This window comes from Rhinolophus ferrumequinum, chromosome 11 (assembly GCF_004115265.2).
Source record: "Rhinolophus ferrumequinum isolate MPI-CBG mRhiFer1 chromosome 11, mRhiFer1_v1.p, whole genome shotgun sequence".
Classification (NCBI taxonomy): Eukaryota; Metazoa; Chordata; class Mammalia; order Chiroptera; family Rhinolophidae; genus Rhinolophus; species Rhinolophus ferrumequinum.
In genome coordinates, this window is record NC_046294.1 from 34,270,877 (window position 1) to 34,297,651 (window position 26,775).

At 45.9% G+C, this 26,775-nt stretch overlaps 1 protein-coding gene across 14 annotated transcripts in view; it reads right to left on the minus strand.

Moving 5' to 3' along the window:
• NAV2 (neuron navigator 2) overlaps positions 1-26,775 on the minus strand; it is a 702,045-nt gene that overhangs the window by 71,347 nt on the left and 603,923 nt on the right. For all 14 annotated transcript variants that reach the window (XR_004424298.1, XR_004424299.1, XM_033118993.1 and 11 more), the window contains one exon: positions 2,128-2,266. Coding sequence is in view for 12 of the 14 variants with exons in the window: in XM_033118993.1 (XP_032974884.1) it covers positions 2,128-2,266 (139 nt within the window). In the remaining 2 variants the exon portion in view is untranslated. The remainder of the gene's footprint in view (positions 1-2,127; positions 2,267-26,775) is intronic.

Below are 26,775 nucleotides of genomic sequence, written 5' to 3' on the forward strand. Positions count from 1 at the left end.
GTATCAGAGAGGAAATCATTTGTAAATCCCAGGTGTGAACTCTATATCAATGCGGAAAATAGACTGCAACTCCAGCTTTGTGGGGAGAGAACAAAGACACGGAGATTCTTCCCACACAGTGTTTTGCTGGCTCAATGTGCATCTTAGGAGCAAGTCTGTTCCTACCTGGCAAGTAAACAAAAGAAACATACTGACTTACTGATCTCTTGATCTCTCTCCTCCTCTCTCTCTCCTTCACTCCCTCTCTGCCTCCATCCTTCTCCCACCTCTGAAGTAACTCCAATAACCTGCCTGTCCCTTGAATAAAAAGACCTGGTGATCAACGCCTTGGTTCCCCCACTTTAGTGTCTAAAGATATCTGGAAATGTGGGTGTTATTTATGCTTTGAAATTAGAATGAATCTAAAAAGTAGTGTCCACAAGGAAAGGCAAACTGGTGGATGTTACGAAATTTGGCGAATGGTAGGAACACAGGCTGCCTGGGTGTTTCTAACTTGTGTTTAATTACTGATTAAACAGTGATCCCTCTGGGGCAGGGTGCCTTAGGGTTTTTTTTGTTTTTCTTTTTTTAACTTTTATAGTCAGGTTTAACATTCATATACTGAAGTACACAATCATTAGTAAATAGATTAAATAAATTTTATAAATTTAACATACTTACACAACTATCAGTCAGATAAAGATACAGAATATTATCAGTACCCCAAAAACCTCCGTGCCCCTTTCATTTGGGTAGTTTTGTTTTGTTTTTTCCTTAACAACCACCACAACCCATCCTCACTCCCCAGCAATAATTAGAAATGCTGGCTAAAAGGCAAACTCAAGAAGTCACAGGTAATCCCAGAGGCAACACCTAATACATTGCATCAGGCAGTTAATGCTTACATTTCTGTGGGACAGACTCACTCCCACACTCTGACACAGCCTTTTTTTAGCCCTGTCCTCAAAGAAAAGATACCGTTGAAAGCAAAGAGATGTCTAAAACAGCTTCCATGGATACAGAGTGAGAATCAGCTGAGAAAGTTATAGACGTGGAGGGCAGGGAAGGAAAGAAGGAGGCAGTGTCCGTTCTGCCCTCCCAAGGTACCTCTGGGAGACTGTTGAGATCAGACATTCACATGGGCTCACCTGAGGCCATCGCCCCCACAGGTGGGGGGGACCCATCACGAAAAAGATAACAGCCCACATATGTCAGTGCCATGACTGACCGGTCCTTGTGCTGCTCAGACCCAGCTTGGGAACTAGTTGTGAGGACGGCACCTGGTTTTTTAACTAGTACAATGGGCTGACCAGAACCAATCCCTGCCTTTGACCACTAAGGAATGCTGTGAGGGCAAATAAGTGAGTCCTCACAAAACTGCTTTGAAAGCAAATATAAAGTAACACTATATTCAAAACATAAAATCTGAGCGTTTAAAGCAGGGGTAGGAAAGTCAAGTGCCTCGGGGCCTGGGTGCCCTGGCCATAGAGGGCGGATATTTGGACAAGTGTTGACTGTTGCCATGTAGAGACTGTAGGTTCAAGGAGGCTTTTTCCATAGAAACCAGGTCATTTTCATGTAAAATAACACTCTTCATAAAATTTGACATGGAGTCCAGTTTCCAGCAAAAGGAATACTATGGACCATATAAAACCCATCGTGAGGAGGGTGCGACCTACAGATTGACAGTTCTCAACCCCTGGTCAGGCTGTACTGGTCCTCCCATCCAGGGCTCTCCATCTTCGTTCCCAGCCCATCACTCTCGAGGGATCAGAAACATGTCTGGGGACAGCAGTGGGTCACAGGGGCTAAGAGGGGACACACACTCCAGGCTAAGGACGGCCAATTGAGTCCAACATCCTATGTTTGTAAAAAAATATGATGAAACTGAGGTCTGGGCAGGAACCGTGGTTTTACCACGGCCACCACACTGACATGTGGGACCTCCCCACTCCCATGTCCAGCACCCTGCTCCCTGCAGGAGAGGCCGCAGCTGGGGGACAAGAGCACAGGCAGCGGGCAGGAGGTTGGGCCTCATCGCGTGGACCTGGGGATTCTGCTCATGCCCAACAGCCCCTGCGGCCCACAAGCCCGAGGCTCTCTGCTGGCAGGGCCTTTGGGGAAGCCTAGGCGGACACTGTTCCTTACCTGGACATCCAGGTTTTTGCGCGAGGAGGCAGGCGTGTTGGCATAGGAGCTGATGGAGGAGCTGGTGTTGATGTCATCAGTGCTGAGGTTGTCTATGGTGTCGCTGATCCCACTACTGACGGAGCTGCTGTCATCCCAGCTGCAAGACAGACACACGCATCCTGAGCACCAGAACCCCAGGCTGCGCCGGCTCAGGCTGCCAGCTCAGGCTGACGTACAGACACAGACACACACCGTCCCAGAGGCTGCCGGTGTCACACAACCCCAGGCAAAGCTCTTGTGCCTCTGAGGTGACTCATCTTCACGGGGGCCATCCATCCTTGCTAGTTTGGACTGGCAGCCGGGTGAAGTGGCTGCTACGTACCTTCCCCAAAAGGCTGGGAGCTTCCCCGAGGAGAGGTGGCTAAAGACACAACCTATCCTCAACTTCACCTTGGGAAATGGATCAAAGTCCATGGCTACTTCCCAGGCCTAGCAGCAGAGTGGGAACAGGGGGTTTGGAGACTAGACTTGAAGGTAATGAGATAAAGAGCAACAGCACGACTCTCCTTGGGGTCAGAGTGAGAATTTTCATGGCTGCATGAATCCTCTGGACGCCACTCCAGGAATGAAATGCCAAGGGAACGAAAGCCACAAAAGTCAGCAGAAACCTGTCAAGTCTATCGGTACCTCTCATTCTAACATCCCAGGATACATCTAAAATAGAATGCCTCATTTCCCAACTCTCCACCCCACTGAGACCCACCCCCCACCTACTGCTCAGGCAATGCTTCTTCTTGCTCCTTCTTACCATCTCACACCTCCCAACACCACCAAGACGTTTATTTAATCCACCATCTAGTCCAACCATCTCTACTTGCAAAATGCATCCCAATGTGCACAGCTCTTCAGGTTCCCTACCACCCTCCAGTTCAAGCTGCCATCAGCTCTGCCTAGGTTATGGCCAATAGGCCAGGTGGGCTCCAGGTTCCACTTCTGCTCCCAAACAATCCATGCTCCCCACCACAGCCGTATCTGGAACATAAATCAGATCCTGCTGCTCCACTGATAATATCCTCTAGTGGCTTCTCGGGTACTGAAAACCCAAATCCTCACCCTGTGATCGGGCCTCCCCCTTCAGGCCTGTCTCTTGCCTGCCTGTGTATACTCACTGGCTCTGGTTACACAGGCTTCTGTTCCTTCTAAGCCAACACGATTCTTGTGTTTGGGGCTTTCCATTTGTGGTCCCTCTTCCTGGACACTTGTCCCTGCCTCCTTTTCAGCTGAAGTGTCACCCCCTCAGAAACACTGCCTGACCTCAGAAAGGCCTTCCCTGGTCCCTCTATGTACAGTGCCCAACCCCAACCCTACTACCCATAAAGCCTGTTGCATTTTCTTTTGTTTGGTTGCAGGGTGGCAGGTACAAAGCAGGTGCTCAATAAATAAGTTTTGGTTCAAACTCATGGGGCTATAAAGTAAGCTTCTAACACTGCCACCCTGTTATGTTCTACTTCATCTAGTGGAAATAGGTGTGTACTATTGTGTAGGTGGAGAAACTGAGGCAAAGAAAGGCCAGACTGCTAGGAAAGGTGGGGCAGAATCTGGACCCATCATTCTGACTCCAGAGCCCCCCTCTTTGCTGTGACACAGGTGGCATTCCATTATGCCAATTTTCAGTCCACATGGGAACCTGCCCCGGCCCACGCCCAAGGACGAAGCCAAGGCTTGGGAGGCCAGGCACCACGTGGGGTCAATGTCCCACAGCAGGAGTGGCAGGGCCAGTCTCTATTCGTAGCTGGGGCTGCCTGATAACAACACACTGAGCTGAGCACATTACCTCACCCTCAGCCTTCCACGGGCGTCTTGCTGAAGGCCTGCAAAGCCTCATCAGGCTGAAGGCCTGATGTCTCAGAAATGCCGGTGGCTGAGCCTCCCACCCCCACCCTCCATAACTCAAAAGAAGTTCTAGTTTGTTCCAGCAGCTTGTAAACATGAGCAGGATGACAAAGGCTTACGGAAAACCCCTTAGCACAGCATTCTTATTTGGCTTCCAAAAGCCCACCGGGAGGGTCCCATAGAAATGTAGGGAAACTGTGTGATGGTGCTTCCCAAGTCTGGAGCACAGAGCCAGGAAGCCTGAGGGCTCAGAAAGGGGGTTCTGTGGATAAAGTCACAGGGTCCAGAAGGTCCAGAGGGTCCCAGGCTCTCAAGTCCCAGCAAACGTCCCTCAGGTGAGTCCACTGCTCTGCCCGGGTCTCCCATCTGGTTCCAAATCCTCCTGCCCACCCTAACCATCCCCTACTCTGAACTTCCACATCGACTCACACATTTCGATTCTTTTCGATACTCCCATACAATTCCCTAGTTATTCCCTATAGAAAGGCCTTCCCAACCTTCCAAATCTATGCAGGGACCTACTAGCCTGGTGATAGCTACGAAGTGCATCTCATATGCAGGGCATCGTGCCAGGTGCTTTAAATACATTATATAGTTCACACCTGCACAATACCTATCATCTTCCTCATTTTACAGACGAAGAAATCGAGGCGGAATGAACAAGTATCGTGACCAGTGTTTTTCAGTCAACGTTGCAATTGGGTCTAACGTGCAGACTTGTCTCATTTCAGAACATGTGCTCCTTCTAGCCTGTGTCACGCTGCCTTTCACAACAGTGGCCATTCATTGAAAACTTGCCACGTGCCAGTTATTCAACACTTGCACATATTCTCACCGCCTCTCGTCTACACTCATCGATGGCCTTGCTCCATCATGAGGACACGGAGGCTGTGAGAGTCATCGTGCAAGGTCATTCTGCAAAAGCCTGGCAGAGCTGGGACTGAAATGCTGCCTGTCCCCAGGCAAAGCCCACCTTTCCTCCTCCCACCACCTGCAGGTGGCGCTGCAGCCCGGTCACCCTCACTTTGTGGGCCGCCTCTCCTCCATCCAAGTACATGGTCAGTGCTTATTAAACACCTCTTGACTGAACTCATGTGCAGGAGAGATGGGGCACGTTCTAATGCAAACTCACCCCCAGCAGCGGATTCGGAGCTCAGCTCCCTCGCCACTTTATTCTTTGACGAGTCAAAACTTCTGTGCCTCAGTTGCCTTATGGGTGACACGTGGACGATATCACTTAAGATGGCAACTATGTAAGGTTCTGCTGAGGAAAGCATGCCATAATGAATGGAAAAAACCTCAAATCTGTTCTCACGATGAGAAGAAAATCCCTTGAGTCTTTAATTGCATCTGCTCTCTGGAGTTAGGAATTTCATGTAGCTAAAATTTCCTATAATCCGATGAAGAAGAAAGAAGGCTGATGGGAGAAGAGTGTGGCTGGAGGGAGGAAGGAGCAAAGTCAGTAACAGATGCCCATGAATCCTGGCCCCGGATTTTTTGCTTTGAAATTGTATCTGCTCTTCCCCTGTGGCCTTTCAACACCAAGATATTATTCCAGGGGAGCACGGGGCACTTATTGCACACATGACTCTCCCTCACACAGGGCCCAGAGCACCGTGAGACTTATCCCGAGTTTACAGGAAATCCTTGTAACTGAGCTGGTCCAGAATGGGAGAAGCCAGTGATCTACCCCCACGGAAGAGTGGGAGTGGGAGAAACTAGCGATGAGGATGAAGGGGCAGTGACACTAAAGAAAACCCATGCTGAGCACGCGCTGCCTGTGCGCCAGAAACCAAAGCTTCCCCAGCACTCAGAAAACCATCCATGCCTCCTTCACTTCTGGATCTTCTGGGACATTGGCAAGTCTTCCAGATATAAAATCACTGACTTCCAACTTGTCCTTTCCCCCAAATTCAGGGTATAAATGGTCATGAGCCACCAAGATTAGGTCCGTGAGTCATCTTGGAATGATGTATTTTAAGGAAAACTAGTTCCACAAGATGCTCTGTGATAACAATACTGCTGACCTGACAAAGGAATGTGGAGTGTGCTCTTAGAGATTGATATTGTACATGTCCATCTTAACGACTGTGAAGTCCTGGACTGGTCTCTTTAACTTCGCCTAAAATAGCACTTCCTAAACTTATATGACCACACAGGAGATGCTGAGAAGAATGAACGCACGACTCTGGAAGACATACAACTGAAACCCAGAGCTGCCAGCAGTCACTTCATCCTCAGCTGCCTGAGAAAGCAACCGGCACACAGGGAAGCAGAGTCAAGAGGCCTGCCATCACATGAGCTCCTGCATCCAGCTGTACCCACAGATCGAGCACCCCCAGGAGACCAAGCTGTGAGATCTCGTGCATTCCTTTCTTTTGTTCAAAACTGGTTTGCTTAGGTTTTTGTCACGTGGCATATTCGTGCTAACCAATGCGGAATTGCAATTTGTAAAATGACTTCAGATATGTGGCTGAGAGTCAGGCAGGAAAAATGTGGAAAGCATGCAGAATTCATTCAGGCAGCAAGGACATTAGTTGAATCCAATCAAGTGACAAAGGAAATTAGGTACAACCTGGGAGGAGGACAAAAGTCCATTGACCCAAGTCAGGTGATAAATGTTGAAAGAGGTCACAAAAACTGAGTACGATTGAAACTTGAAAGAAACCCAGAGGATCTGTGTTTACTGCGTGGCGAAATTAAATTCCAGCTCAGAGGCGAAAGGGATCCCAATGACATAGCAAAAAGAATGACAGAGTATTCAGCTCCGGCTCTGGAACAATCATTCTGGAATCTGAGTTGACCATTCTTCAATCATGGTCTTGAACCTGATTGAGAAAAACTATATGATGGTCCTGGACCCACATGAGATGATAAACCTACTACCCTTAGTTGGGAGTAAGTTACTTTAAAGCCGGAAAAAGGTTTAAAAAGGTGGAGATGATGAAGTAAGTCATAATATTAATACTTAAGTTTAGGATGAAAGCTTTCTGATAATTGGGATAATCTCTGTATATTTATAGTATTTAAAAGAATAAATGGCATATTAGAGAATTTGAAAAACAGTCTGTGAGTTTGATTTTAAATGAGTACTGATTTCTGACTTGAGATTTTTAAGATGAAAGATTTGAGAATTTGGATTCATATTGTAAAAAGAATGAGAGTATTTAAGATAATTTACAACATTTGTAACTTTAATAGATTTGCACGAGTTATTTAAGTGCTTAGAAAGATTTTGCTTGTTAGGCTGGTAAGTCCACCCTGTCAGATATTTGAAGAGCCTGAGGAAACCAGGTATGCTAAATTTATGAATACAGTCTGAATGAATACAGTTGAATACAGAATACAGTTGAATACAGAATGAATACAGTTAAATTCAAGAAAACAGTTATCTAAGCTTATACACATTACTAATTGTTTAATTAAATTCAACTTGTTGGGCGGCCAGACGGCTCAGTTGGTTAGAGCGTGAGCTCTGAACAGCAGGGTTGCTGGTTCGATTCCCACATGGGCCAGTGAGCTGCACCATCCACAACTAGATTGAAGACAGCCAGCTGCAGCTGAGCTTCCAGAGGGACAGCCGGATGGCTCAGTTGGTTAGAGCATGAGCTCTCAGCAGCAGGGTTGCTGGTTCAATTCCCACATGGGATGGTGGGCTGTGCCCCCTGCAACTAAGATTGAAAATGGCGACGGGACTTAGAGCTGAGCTGCACCCTCTACAGCTACACTGAAGTCTAAGAACTTGGAGCTGATGGGCCCTGGAGAAACACACTGTTCCCTAATATTCCCCAATAAAAAAAAAAAAATTAAAACTTCAGTAAATCAAATAGTAAAACCTAATTAACTCCAAGGAGCTCTTTTTGGGTGCAAAAGCATTACTTAGACATTTAGAAAGATGAAAGGATATTTTCATTTTCTAGAGGAATAAATGATTTTTACACGAATGACCAGAAAAATAAATGAACCCAAGAGAGCATCTCCACTCTTCACCAGTTTTTCCCACTCTGGTATACCTTCACTGTACACTGTGAGACTTGCAAAGCTACTCCCAAAATCTTAGTGGAAACAGCGTTGTGTTCAACAGCCGTGGGAAACAAACAGAAGAACCCCAGGGCCTCCTCTAGCCTTAGGTTCTATAATAGGAAACTAAAAGGGATATGGATACACAGAGCTTGGCTGGTTTCCTTTTTTTTTTTTTTTTAATTTCAAGACGCCATATCATAGATACGCCATATAAATTTGTGCCTGAGATGTCTAGAGAAATGACACGAAGACGCTTCTGTTCATTCTTCTTAATCACATCAGCACAAAAGCATCATTTCCCAGCCAGATCACAGCCACATACCTTTTTCTCTACTTAATGAAATGTCATCCATTGGTCCCGTCAGATAATAGCTCAGCTGGAGTTATAAGTGATTAGATTTGAAAATGACATTCGCCTACTTTTAGCCAATGGTAGGTAGAAGGAATTCCATCAAACATTTGCTTTTTTTTTTTTTTTTTTTCCCCCCTCAAGACTCCTAAACTCAATATTTTTGGATCCTGAGCCAGGGGCCTTGAATTCATTTGTTCATCTCGTCCAGTCAGCCAGCGCCCTCTATGTGGCAGGCAAGGCAGTAGGGATACAGCGATGATTCAGAGCTGTCCCTGTCCTGGACGGCAAAGCCAGTGGACGCGACAGACCAGAACACACAGCTCAAACACAAATGAAAACGTACAATAGGGAGAGGAGCAAAGGGCTCCAAGGGGAAACTGCAGTGGTTCCAGACATCAATTTCAGTTTTCAGTATCTCAGGCCCCCAGCCAATTCCCAGCACAGGGCAATCATCTGGCAGCTAAAGCCCAGGGCCACCAACGCTGTTTGCTGTGCGTCTCTCTCCTTCAAGGTATGAAAGTGGCAAGGGCAAGGAGCCAGAAGAGCCAGGAGAGTCAGACCTCTCCCCAAAACGACTTCCTGTGAAGCGTTCATACATGACTTCCTTTCGCGGCCCTAGCCTCCTGTATAAGGAGGGAGCTAGAAAAAGCCATCCCCAACGGCTGCTTTCTAACTGACATCCTGTGAGTTGAAGCTTAGAGAAAGTTGGCACAGAGGCACATGGGCACACTACAGCTAACCCCCAACACATCACTGGTCTCACAGCATGGCCCCCCTTCAGGAAAAGCTGCCAAACAGGTAACTAACTGTGCTTACTGGCCTCTGGGCTTCTTCATGGATGATTTTACCCCTCAGAATATTCTTTTCTAGGCCCGCACGGAGTCCTTTAGGTATTTGGAATAGGTGCCAATATCTTAAACAAAGGAGACAATTAGCTGACCCTAAAAGAAACTGCCCTCTATAGAGAGCGATGTGCTTTCCCATCTGAGCCGTTTCACTTACTGATGCTATTTGACTGGCCCTGAAATTTGAGTTTGCAAATCCTTGTACAGAGGCTTTAAAACCCAATTCACAATACAGTCTGCCTTAACTACACTATTTATCCACAAAGGCATAGGATGCAACCTTGCCTAATATTTATAGCCACCACTGGTGGTGTTTACCAAGTGCCAGGTAATGTATTAGGCACATTACACGTATTATTCCACTCTCATTTTCTTCCAGAAAAAATAGAGCCTTAGGGCCCAGGGCTGATCAGAAGGATGGGATTCAAACCAGGGTCTAATGACTCCACGCACCTTCCAGTTCATCAGAACGAGAGTACATATAAATTAGCTTCAAAATCTGTCTGCTAACCAGCCTAATCGCAAAAGAGCCTCCATCTGCCGACAGCAACCAAGTACCATGTTTCCCCGAAAATAAGAGCTAACCGGAAAATAAGCCCTAGCATGATTTTTCAGGATGACATCCCCTGAACATAAGCCCTAATGCACCTTTTGGAGCAAAAATTAATATAAGACCCGGTCTTATTTTCGGGGAAACACCGTACATCAAGAAGACACGGCCAAGAGAGCATTTTCACCAGAACCAAGGATCTCAAGGCCTTGAGAGTTGGTCTGCTACCTCGTGGAGAAATGCAGATGTGAAGAGAAAAGGCTGTCCAAAAGTGACCAGAAAATCCATTCCAATATGGAAAGCCCCATAAAACCAGAAGATCCAGTTTCAGAGTCTTACAAGAAATGCTGACATCACTGTACGAGGAATTCAAATGCCACTCAGAGGGCTTAGAGCACAATTTTAACGGCCCAAACCCATGCTATCTGCTATGAAAAACACAGGTGAAAGAGTCATAAATTATGACTCCCTGTTTTCCTCACTGTTGTCGGGAGTGAGTATTCCACAGAACTGAGGAAAGAAACCTACTTTTACCAAGCCCCCCCCAAAACCAACTTTAATTTGGACAAATTTTTAATATCAAGCTTTTCTGGGAGTAGGCAGATGAAGCAGGAATCTGTCATGGAATCAATGTGATCTTATAACTTCATCTCCCATGGAGCAAAAAGGCAAAACAGAATCCCAAGGTTAGAGGGGATGATTCAACAGATTTTTCCACTAGGATTTGCATGCCCAGGCGTGAGGATTCCTGGCTTTCCGCAGGAGACTCCCGACTCTGAGGAGTTATTGAAGGATCCTGAGAGTCGAGAGTCGGACACTTTTCAGATGGACTCCTTGTGAGATAATGTTGTTTATTCAAGGGAAAGACATGCTAACTGATGTTGTATAAAAAAGGAAAAAAACAGATGACAGATACATATTTGTTCTCTGCTCACTAATAAGCCACAGCAAGTTAGCAGACACAAAAGTACTGCAACTGTGGTTCCGAAAAGCTGTCTTCACAAAGCAATGGATCCTAATCCCCAGCCCCAAGGACGCGTCTGCTTCCAGAAGGCCCAACATTCCTCACAAACAGTTTGAGCCAGCCGCTGCCACCCTTTCTGCCTCTTTCCTGGTGACTAAACTCACGCCGAGAGGCACCCAGGGCTGTGCCCAGGCCTTACCTGCTCACTTTTCCGGTTCTGCTCCAGAGTCCCAGCAGAGCCCATTTACACGGCCCAGTGCCCCCCGACAGTCGGCTGTATTCAGTTGCAAAAGCCCAGACTGGTGGAACTTGTTTTCTGGCTATTGTTCAAGGCAATTGTTCCTGTGAAACACCAGGGCCCAAGCGGAATGAGATCCTTTGGTGTGGATGAGTGAGCAAGCCCAACCGTAGGCTTAGCAGTAACCCCTAGGGAAGGGAAAGGGTTTGGCTACCTACAGTTCCCACCAGACAGGTATGTTAACTATTTCCTCCCCAGCAGGTTTTTTCAAGAGCATCATCTCTCACCACTGCTGGGGCCTATGAAGAAAACCTACCTTCAAAGAATACAACAGGACTCCTGCAGAATCCTACCTTTCACTGTCTAGCTGAGACTGATACTATACTAGCCAACTTTGAGTGAAGTTTAAAGTTGTGCCAGACCCTGTGCTAATTCGATTACTTCCATTATTTCACTTAATCCTCACAACTCTACGGTAAAAATATAACAACAATGCTTATTTATGTGCCAGGCCTTGTAACTTTATATTTTCTCCCAGGTACCATGAGAGAGACTAATACTGTCTGTACCCATCCTAGAGATGCGACAACTGAGGCTTGGAAAGAAAGGCCCAGAGGCCATACAACTAGGAAATGTTGAAGCTGCGATTCAAACACATGTCCAAGAGAGTTCAACCACCTCATTTATTTGTCCATTTGACACATTTTAATAAACACCCATCACGTGTATTAGAAACATTTTAAAGTTTTCCACACCAAAAAAAAACCCCACAGATAGTTACTTGAATAAAATCACAAGAAAGTCACTGCTCTCTAGGTTTCACCTCTGGGATCAGCCTACACAGTTTGTAGTTCTGGTACAAAGTGACCCAGAAGCTGAGCCCAAATTAAAGCACGAGCAGAGTCAGACACTAATCTCTGTAAATTTAGTGTCATCTAGCAGTGGGGCCAGAGTACCGCTAAGCCTCAGAGGCTCTGGATGGAGACAGCACAAGCTCTGGAGAAAAAAGTAAACTACATGTGCGTTTGAACTCTGGCTCTGTCATTTACTTTGAGACAACAGCTTCCCCTCCAGAAGACCCAGGTTTCTTCCTGTGCGATATGGCGATAATAACACCCAGTCCTCACAAGCCTTTTGTTGGGACCAAATCAGATCCCCAGGAGATAACCAGCTCCTATCAGTTGCAGTACAGGATCCAGGGAACCTGCAGGGACCGCAGGAAGGAGAAGCAGTCCTTCCTACACTGTGAAACGGATGATAAAGTTCGAGTGCAAGAACTTGCTTCTTGCTGCCATAAATGGACAGTGTCCCAGGGGAGAAGCAGCTTCTACAGACGGTGCCAGGTGCAAGGCCAATCATTTGGGGTGGAGAGAGGGACCGAGAGCCCCATAAAGAGGGCTCCAAGGGGATTTAGCAGCACTCAGAATGCCCCGGGTTGAGTTTCACCCTGCAGCACCTTTGTCCCATTTTGGTAACTCATTCCTTCAACAAGTAGGTGGTCCCCTGAGTAAGCGTGAAATTCCTCCCTTTGGCTCCAGGGGCTTGGTCAGGTTGGAAACCCCAGAGCTCTGGTCCGGATGCCTTAGCCCCTCATTGTTACAATAGGCACCAGCAAGTCTGCTGACCTCAGTTACACAAAGCCCTCCTCCTCCCGGGCTCCTCCAGAGAGGGTTCCTGACATTTGGTCCACTGCTTTTGCCAAAGATCTCAATTAACCCATCCTGGTGTCCATTTACTAGAAGATACACGCACCCTAAACGTTAACAGAATTCAGCATATTTTATATAGCTAATGAAAATAACGGAACACTTACACAAGGTGAAAAGTTTGAATAGTGGCTCCAGGCACCTTGCTAAACACTTGACCTGCATTATCCTACACACTGCACTCTATTACCTCGTAAGGCACAAGCTATTAACGTTCCTTTTTTACAGATGTGGAAACTGAGGCCTACTGAGGCCTACAGAGTCCAGGTGACTTGCCCAAGGTGCCAGAGCTAATAAAGAGCTGGATTTGACGCTAGACCTGCGGGATTCTGAAACTCAAGCTCTTCTTAAGCACATTAATTCAACCTAGAGCAGAAGGAAAGACGCTTCTATATAGTAGATCACGGTCATAAAAGAACCCAGAACTCCCACTTGTTACCCCAAAAGCTCAGGACACTTTTTAATGCAATCATTATTCTTAAAACATCTCCAATTAGTTAAAAGGGGAGGGGGGTGGAGAAGAATCCCAGACAGAGCACTGGCTGGCTGCCCAAGGTCTGAGTAGGGGGTGGGGGAAGCAGAGTCCCAACACTCCCTCTACCCCCTCTGTGCCTCCCCTGCTCCCCACTTACTTCCCAATACATCTTAGGGGGTCTGGTAACCAGATTGTACAAAACAGAAGCACAACTGTCTCAGGGCAGCTGAGAGAGGTGGCTGTCCCCCAAACCCAAGCTGGCCTCAACTTGCAGTTTGTCAGGGGCCTGCCCTTAAACTACCCCTTCTGGGGCAGTGGGGAAGGGAAGGGAACTCAGGTCAAGAAACAAGCACTCAAAGTCAATGTCACAACCCACGAGAGGCTCAGCCCTAGCTAATTAGCTACCCTCAGAACTCATGTGAGCAGCTCGTGCCAAATGTGGGTTCGCATTAACATGCCGGGTGTGCAACTTCTCCCTCCAGGACTCAAGAAATCCAGATTCCCAGGAGGCAGCCCCAGAGTTCCAGAGCACAGTCCCAGCTGCCCAAGGCCAGCTCCAAGGCCATGGACACCCCCTTTGCCCGCCCCCCCCCAATTTAACTTCCACTTAGGCTCCCATCCCCTCTGAACTAGGCACAAGCACAAACCTAGCCACAGATCCATCCATGGGCCCAGGAGCCTCAAAGGGATCAAAGAGTGCCCAGGTGGATCTGCTGCCAAAGTAGAGTTGCTTCTTAATATACAGGAGGGAGGTCCCCATCCCTCTAGGGGACCAGCAGTATGAGTAGCCCAGGCAGGCCATGTTTGCACGTTATCATGTGCACTTTGCTGAGTCCTTCACAACAAAAAAGGTGCCCTACATCCAGCTGAACCCACATTTAAACTCGCAGAGGTCAACTATCCCAGCCATTTTCCAGGCCCAACAAGGCAGGCAGAATGGTGGAGGGGACAGGGGTTCCAGTCCCTGCTTTGCTTATTAGCTGTGTGACCTTGAGCATGTTACTTAACCTATCAGTTCCCCCTGCCTCACCTCACAATTGAAGATAATATTGCTGGCTTTGCAAAGAAAATTAAATGAGACAATGTCTGTTATATGCTTGGCAAGTAGTAGGTGGTAAGGAACATGTTTTCTCCTCCCCTTGTCTGGCTTAAAAATAGAACTGTTCCTCTCTGGGTAGCTTTATGGCAGCCCTAACAAACAAGCAAAGCACTCATACTTAAATCTCCCATGCCATCTCTCCTGGAGCCTAGTTTCCAGAAAAAAACCCACCCAGTAATTTGCAGTATTAGTAAACACAACCGCAAGTTCAACTGGCTTGTTAGATTGCAAACAAAACCTCCAACTGTAAGTCATTTTAATCAGGGCCCTCAGAACCACTAGCAGCCCTTGCCAGGGGCCCTCATGACTTTCTCCAGCTCCCTCCTCCCCCCACGCTGAAAGGTCTCCCCCCAAAAGCCCAGAATAAAGTACTCCGACAGCTGGGAGGTCAACATACAGTTTTTCAGTATCAGCAGCCTAATTTGATAAGATGGTCTGAAAATATTGACATTAGTGAAATGTCCTTGGTTCACCTGGACATTTGGGTAATGCTCCATCTTCCACTGAAACTATCAAGGTTAAAGTGAAAGGGGGTGGGGGTGGGGGTGGGAGGGAGAAGGATGCTGCATTTCCCGCAGCACAGCCCATGGGGACTGTGGCAGCTGCACACCACTGGCTGCTCTGCCCAGCTTTCAAATACCATCCAGGGAACGACAGGGCAGTACACACACCACACCCGGCCCGAGATTTCAGGAAATTGTCCTACCTTGTAAGGTTCCTAGGCCAGAGCATTTCACTACATTGTGGTCCTTAGAGAAAGCGGACAAAGAAGCTGAATGAATCCCACGATGGCAACTCCTCAGCCAGCTGAGCCAGCCCACTTCAAGCCAGGGAGTCCCAGGCACCCAGCTACACTGCTACTAAAGGCACAGCTAGAAGGGGATCACCATTCTCCAACCCAGGAAAGAAATCCGATCCACCAAAAAAATTAACCCCTAAAGTGCTGAAGGAGCGAGAGGTCAGGTCCGAGTGCTAGTATCAAGTCAGCTGTGAAAAGTTTCAGCAAAGCAAAAAGCTAACACCAAACTCTGAAACCGTTACCGTAAAGCACAGAGTAGAAGGGCCCTCCATATGGTCCCCGGGGAGCAGTTCAAGTTGAATGAAATCTAAATGTGAAAAAAATACTTTAAATCCCTACAGACTGTGCAAAAACGTTGCAGAAAGTCTTTTCAGCCAAAAGTGCTACTTTTAATAATGACACAAACATCACTGATATCATTTCTTAGCTCATTCTACGGACAATTGGATGCAAAGCATTTGATTGAAATGATTAGCCTACAGAGATAACTTCTGAACCCAAAGAGGAAAAATGCCTATTTGCACAGTTAACGATGACATACATTTTTTCCAGTGATGTCAATTTTGATGCAATGCCAGCGAAAATAAGCATTAATTCCTAATGCTTCTTCTTATTTTTTTAAAAAAGAGAAGCTCGGTTTGGGCATGGCTACTTAAAACATTATGGTACAGAGGTTGGGAGGGGAGGTGGGACAGGAGAGCATCCCAGTTCTGTGATGAGAAGGGGTTGCACCGTCTAATCCCTATTAAAACCTGTAATCAAGGAATTCAGAAGGAACTATGTAAACAGATGCCATGAACGATGAACAACTGTTTTACAATTGAGAATTCAAAAGCAAAATTATGTTATAGCCACAAGCTTTTATTTCAAAATGAAGAAGGATTACGATGCTCTCCAAAACCCATACTCCCTTTCCAAATATCCTACCAGTTGGCTCCCGGCCGCTTTCAAATACTTTCTCTGAGAAAGTCTGTCCAGGAGGCTCTGGGAGTAAGGTTTTTTTGGATTTTTTTTTTTTTTTTTTTTTGTGGTGGGGTGGGCTGGGACGTTAGGAGAGGAAGCAATAACTGGCTCCAAACAGGGTCTCTGTGTGGTCGGTGTTTGCTTAACAAACAAGCCGCTTGAAGGGGAAAGAAAAGCTATTCCTCCCCCAGCCAATGGGGAGGGAATAAAAGGTCAGCTCCGAGAGGAAACAGGGTCTATTGGGTCTTCCCAGGTGAATGCAAAAGCAAACTTGTCCAGGAGCAGAGATTGTAATCTCGAAGGAGTCCCAACCAAGTTAATCATTCCCATCTCATCCCCCAGGGCCTTCCTCGACTTGAAACACTGCTGTCCGCATCTGCAGTGGGGAGAGGGAGGCAGAGGCCTGGGGTGGAGAAGGGTGAGGCCAGGGCGGGAAGGTGTAAAGCAGACTCACTGAGACAAAGAAGTCAGGATGGACCCAAAGTCTGGCTGACGAAAATGCTTTCATTCCTCTTACCTTCTCCATCGTCTCTGGAACAGGATTTATCTTTACAACATGGCTTGTTTGAGAATCTGGCTGACCAGATTAATTTGGGCGGAACGGAATGGTGACGATGTATATGGAGATACACACACATACAGAAAATGACAGATATACATATGCATGCACACACATACATATAAAAGTGTCCACTGTTTGCTACAGTCATTCCTTGTTTTAAGCAAATATATAAAAATCCAAGTTAACTGCCATGATAAACTAAGGAATGTCTATCCATTCATTTATTCATTCATTCAACTGATATTTATTGAGTACCTGCTATGTGCCAGTCGCAGTTCTAAGTGATGTGTATACAGGTGTCAACAAAATGGACAGAAATAAATGCCTGATGCTAATTGACCTTGCTGTATAGTGGTAGAATTATAAAATAAATGAGATTAAATGTAAATTTTATAATCTATTAATGAATGATGCTAAGGAGAAAAAGTAAAGTAGGAAAGAGAATGTGATTTGTGGGGGTGGGGGTGGGGGTTCTGAAATTTTACATAGGGTAGCTAGGGAAGACCTGCTCAGGGAATTACTACAGACCTAAAGGAAGGTTTTGTGATTATCTAGGGGTAAGAGTCTTCTAAGAGAAGAAACAGTCAATTTCTTCCTCCCTCACTGGCTGTGCCTCTCACTTTCCTTTGCTCACTCTCCTCCTCTCTTTAGTCCTCTAGGGATCTGTCCCTAATCCCTTCTCTTCTTCACCTTGTCTTTTCCTAGGTGATCTCATCCATGGATTCAAATACTAGATATAGACAGGATGTAACTTGTACATTCATTCCAACAGCCTGAAGCCCAGTGTGGCTGGAGCAGGGTGAGCAGTGAAGCAAAGGGAGCTTAGGAGGAGGTCGGGTCAGAGAGGCCAGGGGTAACGGAGGGAAGAGGTGCCTGAGGAGAGCCTACCTAGCAAGTCACGAGAAGCATCTTGGCCTTCACTTTAAGAGAAGATGCACTGGAGGTTGAATACCGAGTTTCTTTTTGTATAAAAGGTGGTGTAAATCTCCTACAACACTATAAATATATAACTTTGATTATGCACAATTTTTATAAGGGGGAGGGACTTTATTGCCCAAGACACTGTACTTGAAGGGAGTCTCAGTCCTCTTTCTGTGGTTAAAAGTAGGCATTGCATCTTCAATCTGAACTGCTTCACAGTTACAGGTGCAAGTTCAGAGTGGCCATTTCCATGCTAGGAAAGATAGCACTCGGTGTGGCTAAGAGATCCAACAACAAGAGGAGAGAAAACAGAAAGGAAGGTCAACCAACGCTGTGAGAGCAGATGCCCTTCCATGCTTTTCAGAGTCATTTCTGACTCTGGCTTCTAAATAGGCCATATTCCAAGGACCTAGAACTCGTAACCTTTTTCTCCACGCAGACAATGTTATGGATGTTGTGAAGGTTCCCAGGTTAATTCAGAGAGCCACGTTTCAAACCAAAAAGAAGCTGATAAATTTTACCCAGGTATCAAAGAGTAGAATGAAACTTCATAAACAGAAAACCACTGAAATGAATCTGAAAAGATGTTCACTTATTTCTAACGAATACTTTATTAGACCGATACTAATGAAGGTGGTTTGCTCCTTCTCCTTCAACAGTCTCGCCCTTTTTACTGGCCAAGAAATATGTCAATCATTTCATAAAACGAAACAAAATTTTCTTTAACACACCCATGTCCATACTGCCCAAGCCCAAGCTAGTCTTTGCTCCACGTTACAGCAAAACACCTGAAAGGAGCTCTCTGTACTCCAACTCCTGTGGCCGGTTGTGACTTCAACCCATCAGTCCCATCTGTGTCCCCACTATGCCACTGAAACTACATTTTGTTTTTCCTAAGAACATCCATGGCTTATTTCTTGCCAAAGTCAATGGTCAATTATCTATTCTTCTCTGACTTTCACCAGCACCTACAGCTTCTTTTGTCTTAAATGGGTCTTTTCTCAGGTTTCTATGGGTTCACCTGCACCTGGCTTCTGTCTCGTCACTGGCTGTGCCTCTCACTTTCCTTTGCTCACTCTCCTCCTCTCTTTAGAACTCTAGGTTCCGTCCCTAATTCCTTCTCTTCTCTACCTAGTCTTTTCCGAGGTGATCTTATCCATGGCTTCAAATACTAGCTATAGACGAACAACTGTAAAGGGGGTTTCTCCGGCCTTGCTCCTTTTGTGTACTCAACACATCTAAAATCTATTACACTTTATACAAAATCTTTGCTTCCACTTCCAATTTGTCTGCACCCCCACTCCCGAAGCCCTCCCCGTCTCAGTCAATGCACAGCTATCCATCAGTCATCCTTAATTCTGTCTTCCCTGATTGCCTCCTATATGATCCATTAACAAGTCCTTTTGGCAATACCTCCCCAACATGCCTTGAACCTGACCACGACTCAGCATCCACAGTAAGATAACTTTGGTCCAAGCCACCGTCATCTCTCTCCTCAAAAGCCACCTCCCTGATCACTCAGCCTTCCCTCTTGCCCTGCTAGGCTCCACAGCAAGGACAGGGATTGTTTCAAGTGGACCTTCCTGCTTAAAACCCTCCAATAGTTTCCCAGGGAAGACATAAAAAAAAAAAAAAATCCAAATTCATTCCCTTGGCCCAGAAGGCTCTCTGTGATCCGGCTCCTGCCCACTCCCTCTTGCACCCTCCTTCATTATGTTCAAATATAGGGCACAGGCCCTCGAAGGGACCAGCCTTTTCCCATTTCATAGGCCCTGCGTGGCGCTTCCTTCTGCCTGGCATGCTCTTCCCCACATCTCCCCTTGGCGGCCTCCTTCTTATGGTTCAGGTCTCGGATGGGATGTCACCTCCTCAGGGACCTCCCCGTATACTCTGCTGCAGCTACTTTCCACCACAGGATCCTTCATGGAACTTACCAGTCAGCTCACTGTCTTTTTTATTGTATTTTCAAAAACATACGGAAGCTTGAAGACAGGAACGCTGTCTGCTTTTGATCTGAGCAATCTCCTCCCCGTGCCCAGAGCCCGCTGAGGCGCTCCTGGGGTAACTGGGCACAGCGGGACAAAACAGGGAATCGAACGCTCTATGCAGGCGCGTGGGGACTTTGGGCACGTTCAAGGACTTTAGCTCAATGGTTCTTAACCTTTTTTTTGGTCATAGACCCATTTGAGAATCGGATAGAAACTCAGGCCTGTCTCTGTCAAAAAAAAAAAAAAAAAAGTGCATGGACAACATTTTGCACACAATTTTAGGGGACTGATTCACCGACCCCCCTGAAACCTGTCTGTAAACCCCAGGTTAAGGGCAGCTCCTTCTGAGTTTTATGGCACTGACTTCACTCATACACCGTCTTCTTTCACTTTTATACTATGAGTCTTTCTTTCCTTAATTTGAGAGCCAGGCTTAGGCTCATTTGGGCTGTTTTCTTCTGGCCTGCTAATAATAGGACAAAGAGAGAAAAGAAGGAAGGAAGGCTCTTCCAGATGGATGAAACAGAATGGGAAGAGGTTAAAAGAAGATCTGTGAAAATGAGACACACCACACTGTCTGCCGTAGAATTTTACTGTGAGTGACCTGCACTGGACAATGGGAAGGGGAGAAATAGTCCTGGGGTGTTTAGCAGAGTCTTCCGAGTATAGGCATGAACGAACATTGCAAGAAAGTAAGAAGCTTTGGGGTAGAAAATGAACTGCACTCCACAGAACAGCCGCTTCATGCCTAACTTGTGCCGGACATTGGGAATAAAAGGATGAGTAAAAGAAAACGCCCCTCGTCTTGATGGAGCTCGTTACTCGGAGGACACAAACAAGGAAAACCATTCTGGATGTTATGGTAAAAGTGATGAAGGAAACAAACACGTTGCTGGAAAAGAGAGTCACAGGAGGTACTTCCTTTCAATAGCGTGGTCACAAAAGGTATCTCAGGAAGTACCATACAAGGTGAGATGAGAGGGAGCTAGTCAGCCATCAGAAGGAGGGAAGTCAGGTGTTCCAGGCAGAGGGGCTGTCAAATGCAAAGACCTGAGGGAAGGAAAAGAAAAGCTGAGTGTCAAGGAACTGAAGGGAGGCTACCATGCTTACAGCCTGGGGGGCGGGAGGGGCGGTGTTAATGGAAAAGAAAGTTCATCCTCTGAAGATGCCAAACCCATTAGCAACTGGTGATCCCAGTGAGACATCAATAAAGAGCTTCGGAGATGTAGTCGGCGTGTCTCTGCATCCCCTGCCTTCTTGCTCCATTTCCTCAATTCCGTTCTGGGGCTCAGAACCTATAGGCTAAGTGAGAAATCCTCCTTTCCTGTTGACGTGATTGTGCAGAGTCTCTGCTTGCCCGGGGTCCTGGCTGGCTTAGTCTCTGTATTTACACAGACTGTGAGTCCCGCCCTACTTTTCCAGTGAGGAGATGATACGGTCCCCCAATCTTATCAGAAAGACAGAATGAGCTACATTTTAGCTTCAAACGTTGCATCTTGTGGAGCTGCAGTTTCTGTTACCTTCAAGTGATTCATTCTTGGGATTGTCTGGAGCCCACACTTATGGGCACCCACACATCAAAGCACACGCACGCCTCCATTTGAAAACAAAAGGCTTCCTTCATCACCAGGAAGAGCACCCACCCTGTTATCCATTTTACTCCCCTCCCATCTGAGCCTGAAACCAGGGGCTTGTTAACAAAACCTCACAGGACAGAGAAGGCGGGAGAACACGACCGCGGGTGCCAGCACCTTCTGCCTAAAATCAGACTTTCCATCCTCATTCCAGCAGTAGAGATGCCTTTTCTAACACGGTGCCAGTCAGCAGGAAATCAACTCCAAAATGGCAGCATTTCCAACAAAGGACATGTCAGGCCACAGTTATTTTCAGTGATAACAATAATTCATATTTATAGACTTTACTGCCTACAAATCTCATCTACTTTAATTCTCACAACTGTGCCAACGTGTATTGTTATTCTTACAGTACAGGAAAACAAACTGGAGAATTTAGATGATTTACTCACACAACTGCTAAGGCCCATGCCTTCAGATGCCAAATCCCGTTCTGTTTCCATGACCCCACACTACGGAGAGTAGCGAATATCTCCATCACTATGCCAACAGATGACACTGTGACATTTAGTGGGCCAGGGCCATTAACAGGTTATTCCAAAGTCCTTTAGCTGCTTCGAATGCTTCTGGGCTTGGTCCAACTTAGATATACCTTTTTACCAAATTCCACGATATCATGGCTTCTACTATTTTTCCAGTGACTATTGTCTTTAAAATATTGGCTGGGTGTTGACTTTTATGTGCCAGGCATTATGCTGGGGAAGCAGTGGTATGCAAAAGAGCGAAAAAGGTCTCTTTCTATCCTCATGGAGCATACAGTCTGGTATGTGTGGGAGTGTCAGGCAGCCAAACAAAAAACAAATACATTTCATTGCAAACCATGGTACATGCCACGAGGGAAAAGAACAGTACACTGTGGGCGCATATTATAGGAAAGAAGAGAAGATTATTGTACATAAAGTGAGAAAAAAAATCTGTGCTCTGCGTGCCTGTACAGGAAAGCTACACGGTGCTGAATGTTGTTAATTTGGTGAAAATTTAGAAATGTGTGCCTAGATGTAGCTTTCTACATAATGAAATCTAGTTTATCTCAGAAAACCCCATCCCAAACACTCGTGGCTGACACAGCGACCACAAAGATCCCTGTGTCATTGTCGCCATGGTCAATAAGGAGCAACAGCAGATTAAAAAGTTAGATTATCTGGTATTTAGGGAACAATTTAGAGCTGGGCCTTTGGTCATAGTAATAAACCTGGTTATTTAGAAGATGGGGAAAAAAACAAAATCCAAAGAGGCAAATCCATGTAGTCATTTGTTCTTTTAGAAAACAAATCATTAAAGGAAATTGAAAAAAAAACACACCATTGGCTAGCAGGAGTTGTATTTTTATCATGGTGTGATGGGTGCATAGGGAGAATCCTAAGAGTTCAAATACTTCTTTTTGAAGCTGGAGTAGCATTGCTAATAAGATGGGGTGGGTAATGAATAAAATAATTCAAAGCCACTCTTTGGCGTTTTCTAATGTGGCTCCAGCTGCAAGGACATCCTTGAGGGTGTCTCCTGCTGGGTGAGATAATGAGGGAAAGGGTAGGCAGGGCTGGGGGGAAGAGACTGGAGAGGAAGCTTCTAGAGGCTACTCAGGGGCAGCCCTGAGCAGACTGATCCAAGCCAACAGTGTGGGGACTCTGGTCTCACGTCACGTCACGTGTCACGTCACACACCCGAAGTTCTGCCACTGGCCTCAGCTCACGAACCTCTTGCACCATGGAGGCGCACTGCAGAGCATGGAGAAAGCACGGAATGGGAGCCGGGTTTGGCCAAATCACTTTCAGATTTTGGCTCTCAGATTGCTCATCTGTGCAATAAGCCAACTGCCAGCCCAGAGATTCTCTGAAGACCCCTCCACGCAGGAAGGTTTTGTAGCCCTAGGGCTCCCACTGAAATCCCTTTTCAAAAGAAAATTCATTTGCCTTGTGAATTTGACTCCTGGTCCTTCAGTCCCCCACTGGGGACAACCCTTGAATTTACTGCACACTTTCTAGGTGTCAGGTGTTGTATCAAATGCTGTAAATCCCTCATCCAACAGAACCCTTCCTACAATCCTTAGTCTTGTAAGAAAACCTGTCCTGTACCTTAGCTTTGGTATTTCATTCTTCCTCTTCTGAGTTTATAGGGACTATAAAATAGGTTCACAGAACCTTCCACAATCTCTAAACCACAATCTTCTCTCAGTCAAAAGGGGAAAAAATTGTTAGTTTGGCAAAGAGCCCAACTCATTCTAAGTATTTGCCTAGTGGGGAGGCTAGCTGAAAAGTTACAGACTGGTTAAGAATTAAACTCCTTCCATTTGACCATTACCGTAGTCTCTAAGAGAAAAACTGTTTTCAGTGGGGGAAGAGAAATAAAACAGGGTGAGTGGCACACAGTGTAGTGCTTACAAATGTTGCTGTTGAGTGTTAAAAACCGACTGTGTGCCACGATGTACAATGTTATCAACTCTCATAATTCCTCCGACTCCACGAGGTCAGGTAAGTTGCTCAAGGTCACACAGCTCATAAGTGCTCAGGAACAAGTCTGCCTGATTCCTAAATTAGTATTCTTCTTGGGATTTTTTAAAGCTCTCATTCGTACTGAGTTCTTATCATGGCAGTTACCGCACAATAAATTCTCTGGTCCTATTTAATCCATCTGACATTCCCTATGGAGTAGATATTATTATCCCCAATATATACGAAGATATGAAGAAGCCATGGGTAAAGTAACTTGCCCAAAGCCCACGCTGCTGCTAAGACCCCACTAAGCAGAGCCCTGACTGAAACCACCTTAATCACCTCTGAATGTTTGCCTTGAGCCTGGCACACTGGGGATGATTTTCTTCATTTCACCTACAGCTCTTTGACTGGCCGAGTATTAAGAATGCATTGGCAACAACTTTGTTATCCATGGGCCCCTTTCTTCTTCCCTTCCTCTCTCCCTCTCTCCAGGAGACTCCATGGGTAGGGAACATCATGGTAGTTCCTAGTTCTGCACATTCATTTAAGTTCAGAGAGAAAGATAAAAACTTTCCTTCAGGGGCAGCCATTGAGCTCAGTTGGTTAGAGGGCGGTGCTCTTAACCACGCTGGTTCCACCCCCACCTGGGCCACTGTGAGCTGCGCCCTCCACACCTGGATTGAATCAATTACTTGACTTGGAGCTGATGGGTCCTGGAAAAACACACTTAAAATAAATTTTTAAAAAGTTAAAAAAAAACACCAACTCTCATTTAATTCATAGCACAGTGCACACTGACATTCCATTTGTAAGTTCAGACGCAAGCAGCTAGCTGGATCTAAACAGAAACTCCATTCTTGAGCCAACCTTCTCCCAAACATGGAACCAGGAACAATGGAGTATGGATACAAAAGTGTCTGAATGGCTCCGGGCTGTCCCATCGCCAGCAGCGAGAGCATACTCGAGACTGTGTTCTCTAGTGCCTCATCTGCGGTATCATCTGCGCACAAATGGCAGAATTATAAGGAAAATATAGAATACGGGTTTTGTTTGCAGCCCATGCTACTGTGCATACGTTTAGATCCAAGAATGGCCTTTGCCATTGTTGTTTAGAAGAACAAAAGGACTGGAACACTCTGAACATCCATCAGTAGGGAAAGAGTTCATCACTGTAGCTTTTCTATAGAATGGAATACAGGGTGGTCATTAAAAATGACGCTGATGGATCCCAATATACAGAAGATGCTCCTGCTGCAGTGTCAAAGTACGAAAGGTCATCAAACACTCCTCATTTGGTAGAGGCTGTATAAATAGCAAAGTTAAGAACTACGGAGTCACACTCCCTGGCTCTGCCACTTCCAACTGCCTGACGTGGGACATACTGCTTAAGCAACGTGCGTCTCGGTTTCATCGCCTGTAGAATAGGTTCTTACTCCTAGAGTTACGAGAAAAATGAAATCAATCAATACCTGCAAAGAGCTTAGAACAGTGCCTGGTTCATATTGAGGGCTCAAGAATGTTTGGTCTTTTAAAAAATAAACTGTATAGATGCTTACATCGCGATTAGAAAAAAGTCTGGCAGGTACCCAGGTGCTAACAGTGGCTCTCACTGGGTCATATGGTGTCATGCATGACCTTTTACGTCCCCCCCTACTGTTTGCTTATCTGTATTTTCGATTTTTCGATAAAAGATGTTTGGCTTTTTCTTTCATAAGGAAGAAAATCACATTTAAATGTTTTAAAATGCTAAGCTTTAATGACGAACAGAAACCTCACCAGAACTCATTAGTTAAAAAAGCACTGGGTCAGACCAGGTCATAACAAAACTGGGAGTCTGTAGAAACTGCATGGTGTTTCCTGGCCTTTTCTAGTTCGGTGCCCTAATAGCAAGAAAGAATTGGCATCCCAGTGCCTTAGTCCTGAAGATGCAGAGGCAGGCCTGGTGGGAAGAGGAAGAGAGCAGAAAGATAGAACAGTCTGATTTCATTTACAGCAATCCACTTAGTTTAAAATGTCAGGAAGTTTAGCGGATTAAGGGTATTACAGCCGCTATTCATAAAGGTGTTTTGTTAGAACCTCCAAATAGCAATCTGGTGAAATAAGCCTTGCACAGCCTTAAATGAAAGACTGTTACAGTACTTAAAGTTTCCTAGAGACGGAAAAAGACCCCAGGTATTCATTTACCTAAGGAACAGCTGCCTGGAAGATACTGTAATGTATCCTATGTAGCCAATGGTTACAAAATAGGTTACCAGTCACTGAACTAGGAAGTTTGAGCCCAGATCACCAGTGGTAGAACTGCAATTAGCAGTAATGAGAGGCATGTCTGCATTCTGATAAGAGCCGCAGCTGTACACATATTATAGACATGAGTCCCTTTCTACAAAGTCCAAGGACATTTAAAGCTGCTGGCATCTACGAGGTAGAAAGCATGTTTAGATTTCAACATTCACAAATTAAAACAACAATGTGCCTGATACACTTATCTCACAGTACATCTGGGACGGGAAGGTGGTAGCAGTTTCTGAGGAGCCAAGGAAACTCAATGTTACAGATCCTCCTGCAGCATGCAGGCCCTGTGCTGTTTAAACCAATCAACCTAAGTATTCTTGTGTTCAGTCTTATACACAGGGCAGTCTTGTAAAGGAGGCTCTAAATCAAATGTTTGAGACACAAATCCATTTTTTCCCACGGTTTCTCCTGAGATCATAGAAAGTGTCTCAAGAGAGAGGACGTCTTCACAGTTAGGGGAACATGAGGTCAAGGTGAGAAGTCTCACAGAGTGAACAACGGGTGGGATTTGGACACAGGCAGACTAGAGAGTGAATTCTGGCTCCATGAACAAGCTGAGCTGTATGAACTGGAGCGCATCCACCTGTCTGAGCAGTTTTCTCATTGACCTGAGTAATGAAGATACAGTGGTGATTAGACAGGTACTAGCCCTCAAGATGCTTACAGATAAGGTGACGGGCGAGTAGCAGGCATTTATAATATCATGTGTTTCGTGCACTGATAAGGAACAGTTCAGGATATTATGGAAGCAACTAGGAGGGTCAGCTAATCTGGTCTTAGGGGTTGGGGTGGTTAGGGAAGGCTTCCTGGAGGAGGTGACACTTAATCTGAGCTCTGAAAGATAAGAATCGAACTGCGGGTTCAATGGGGTAGAGATAGAGGGAACATTATAGGTAGAGAGACCAGCCTCTGCAAAGGCTATAAAGCAAG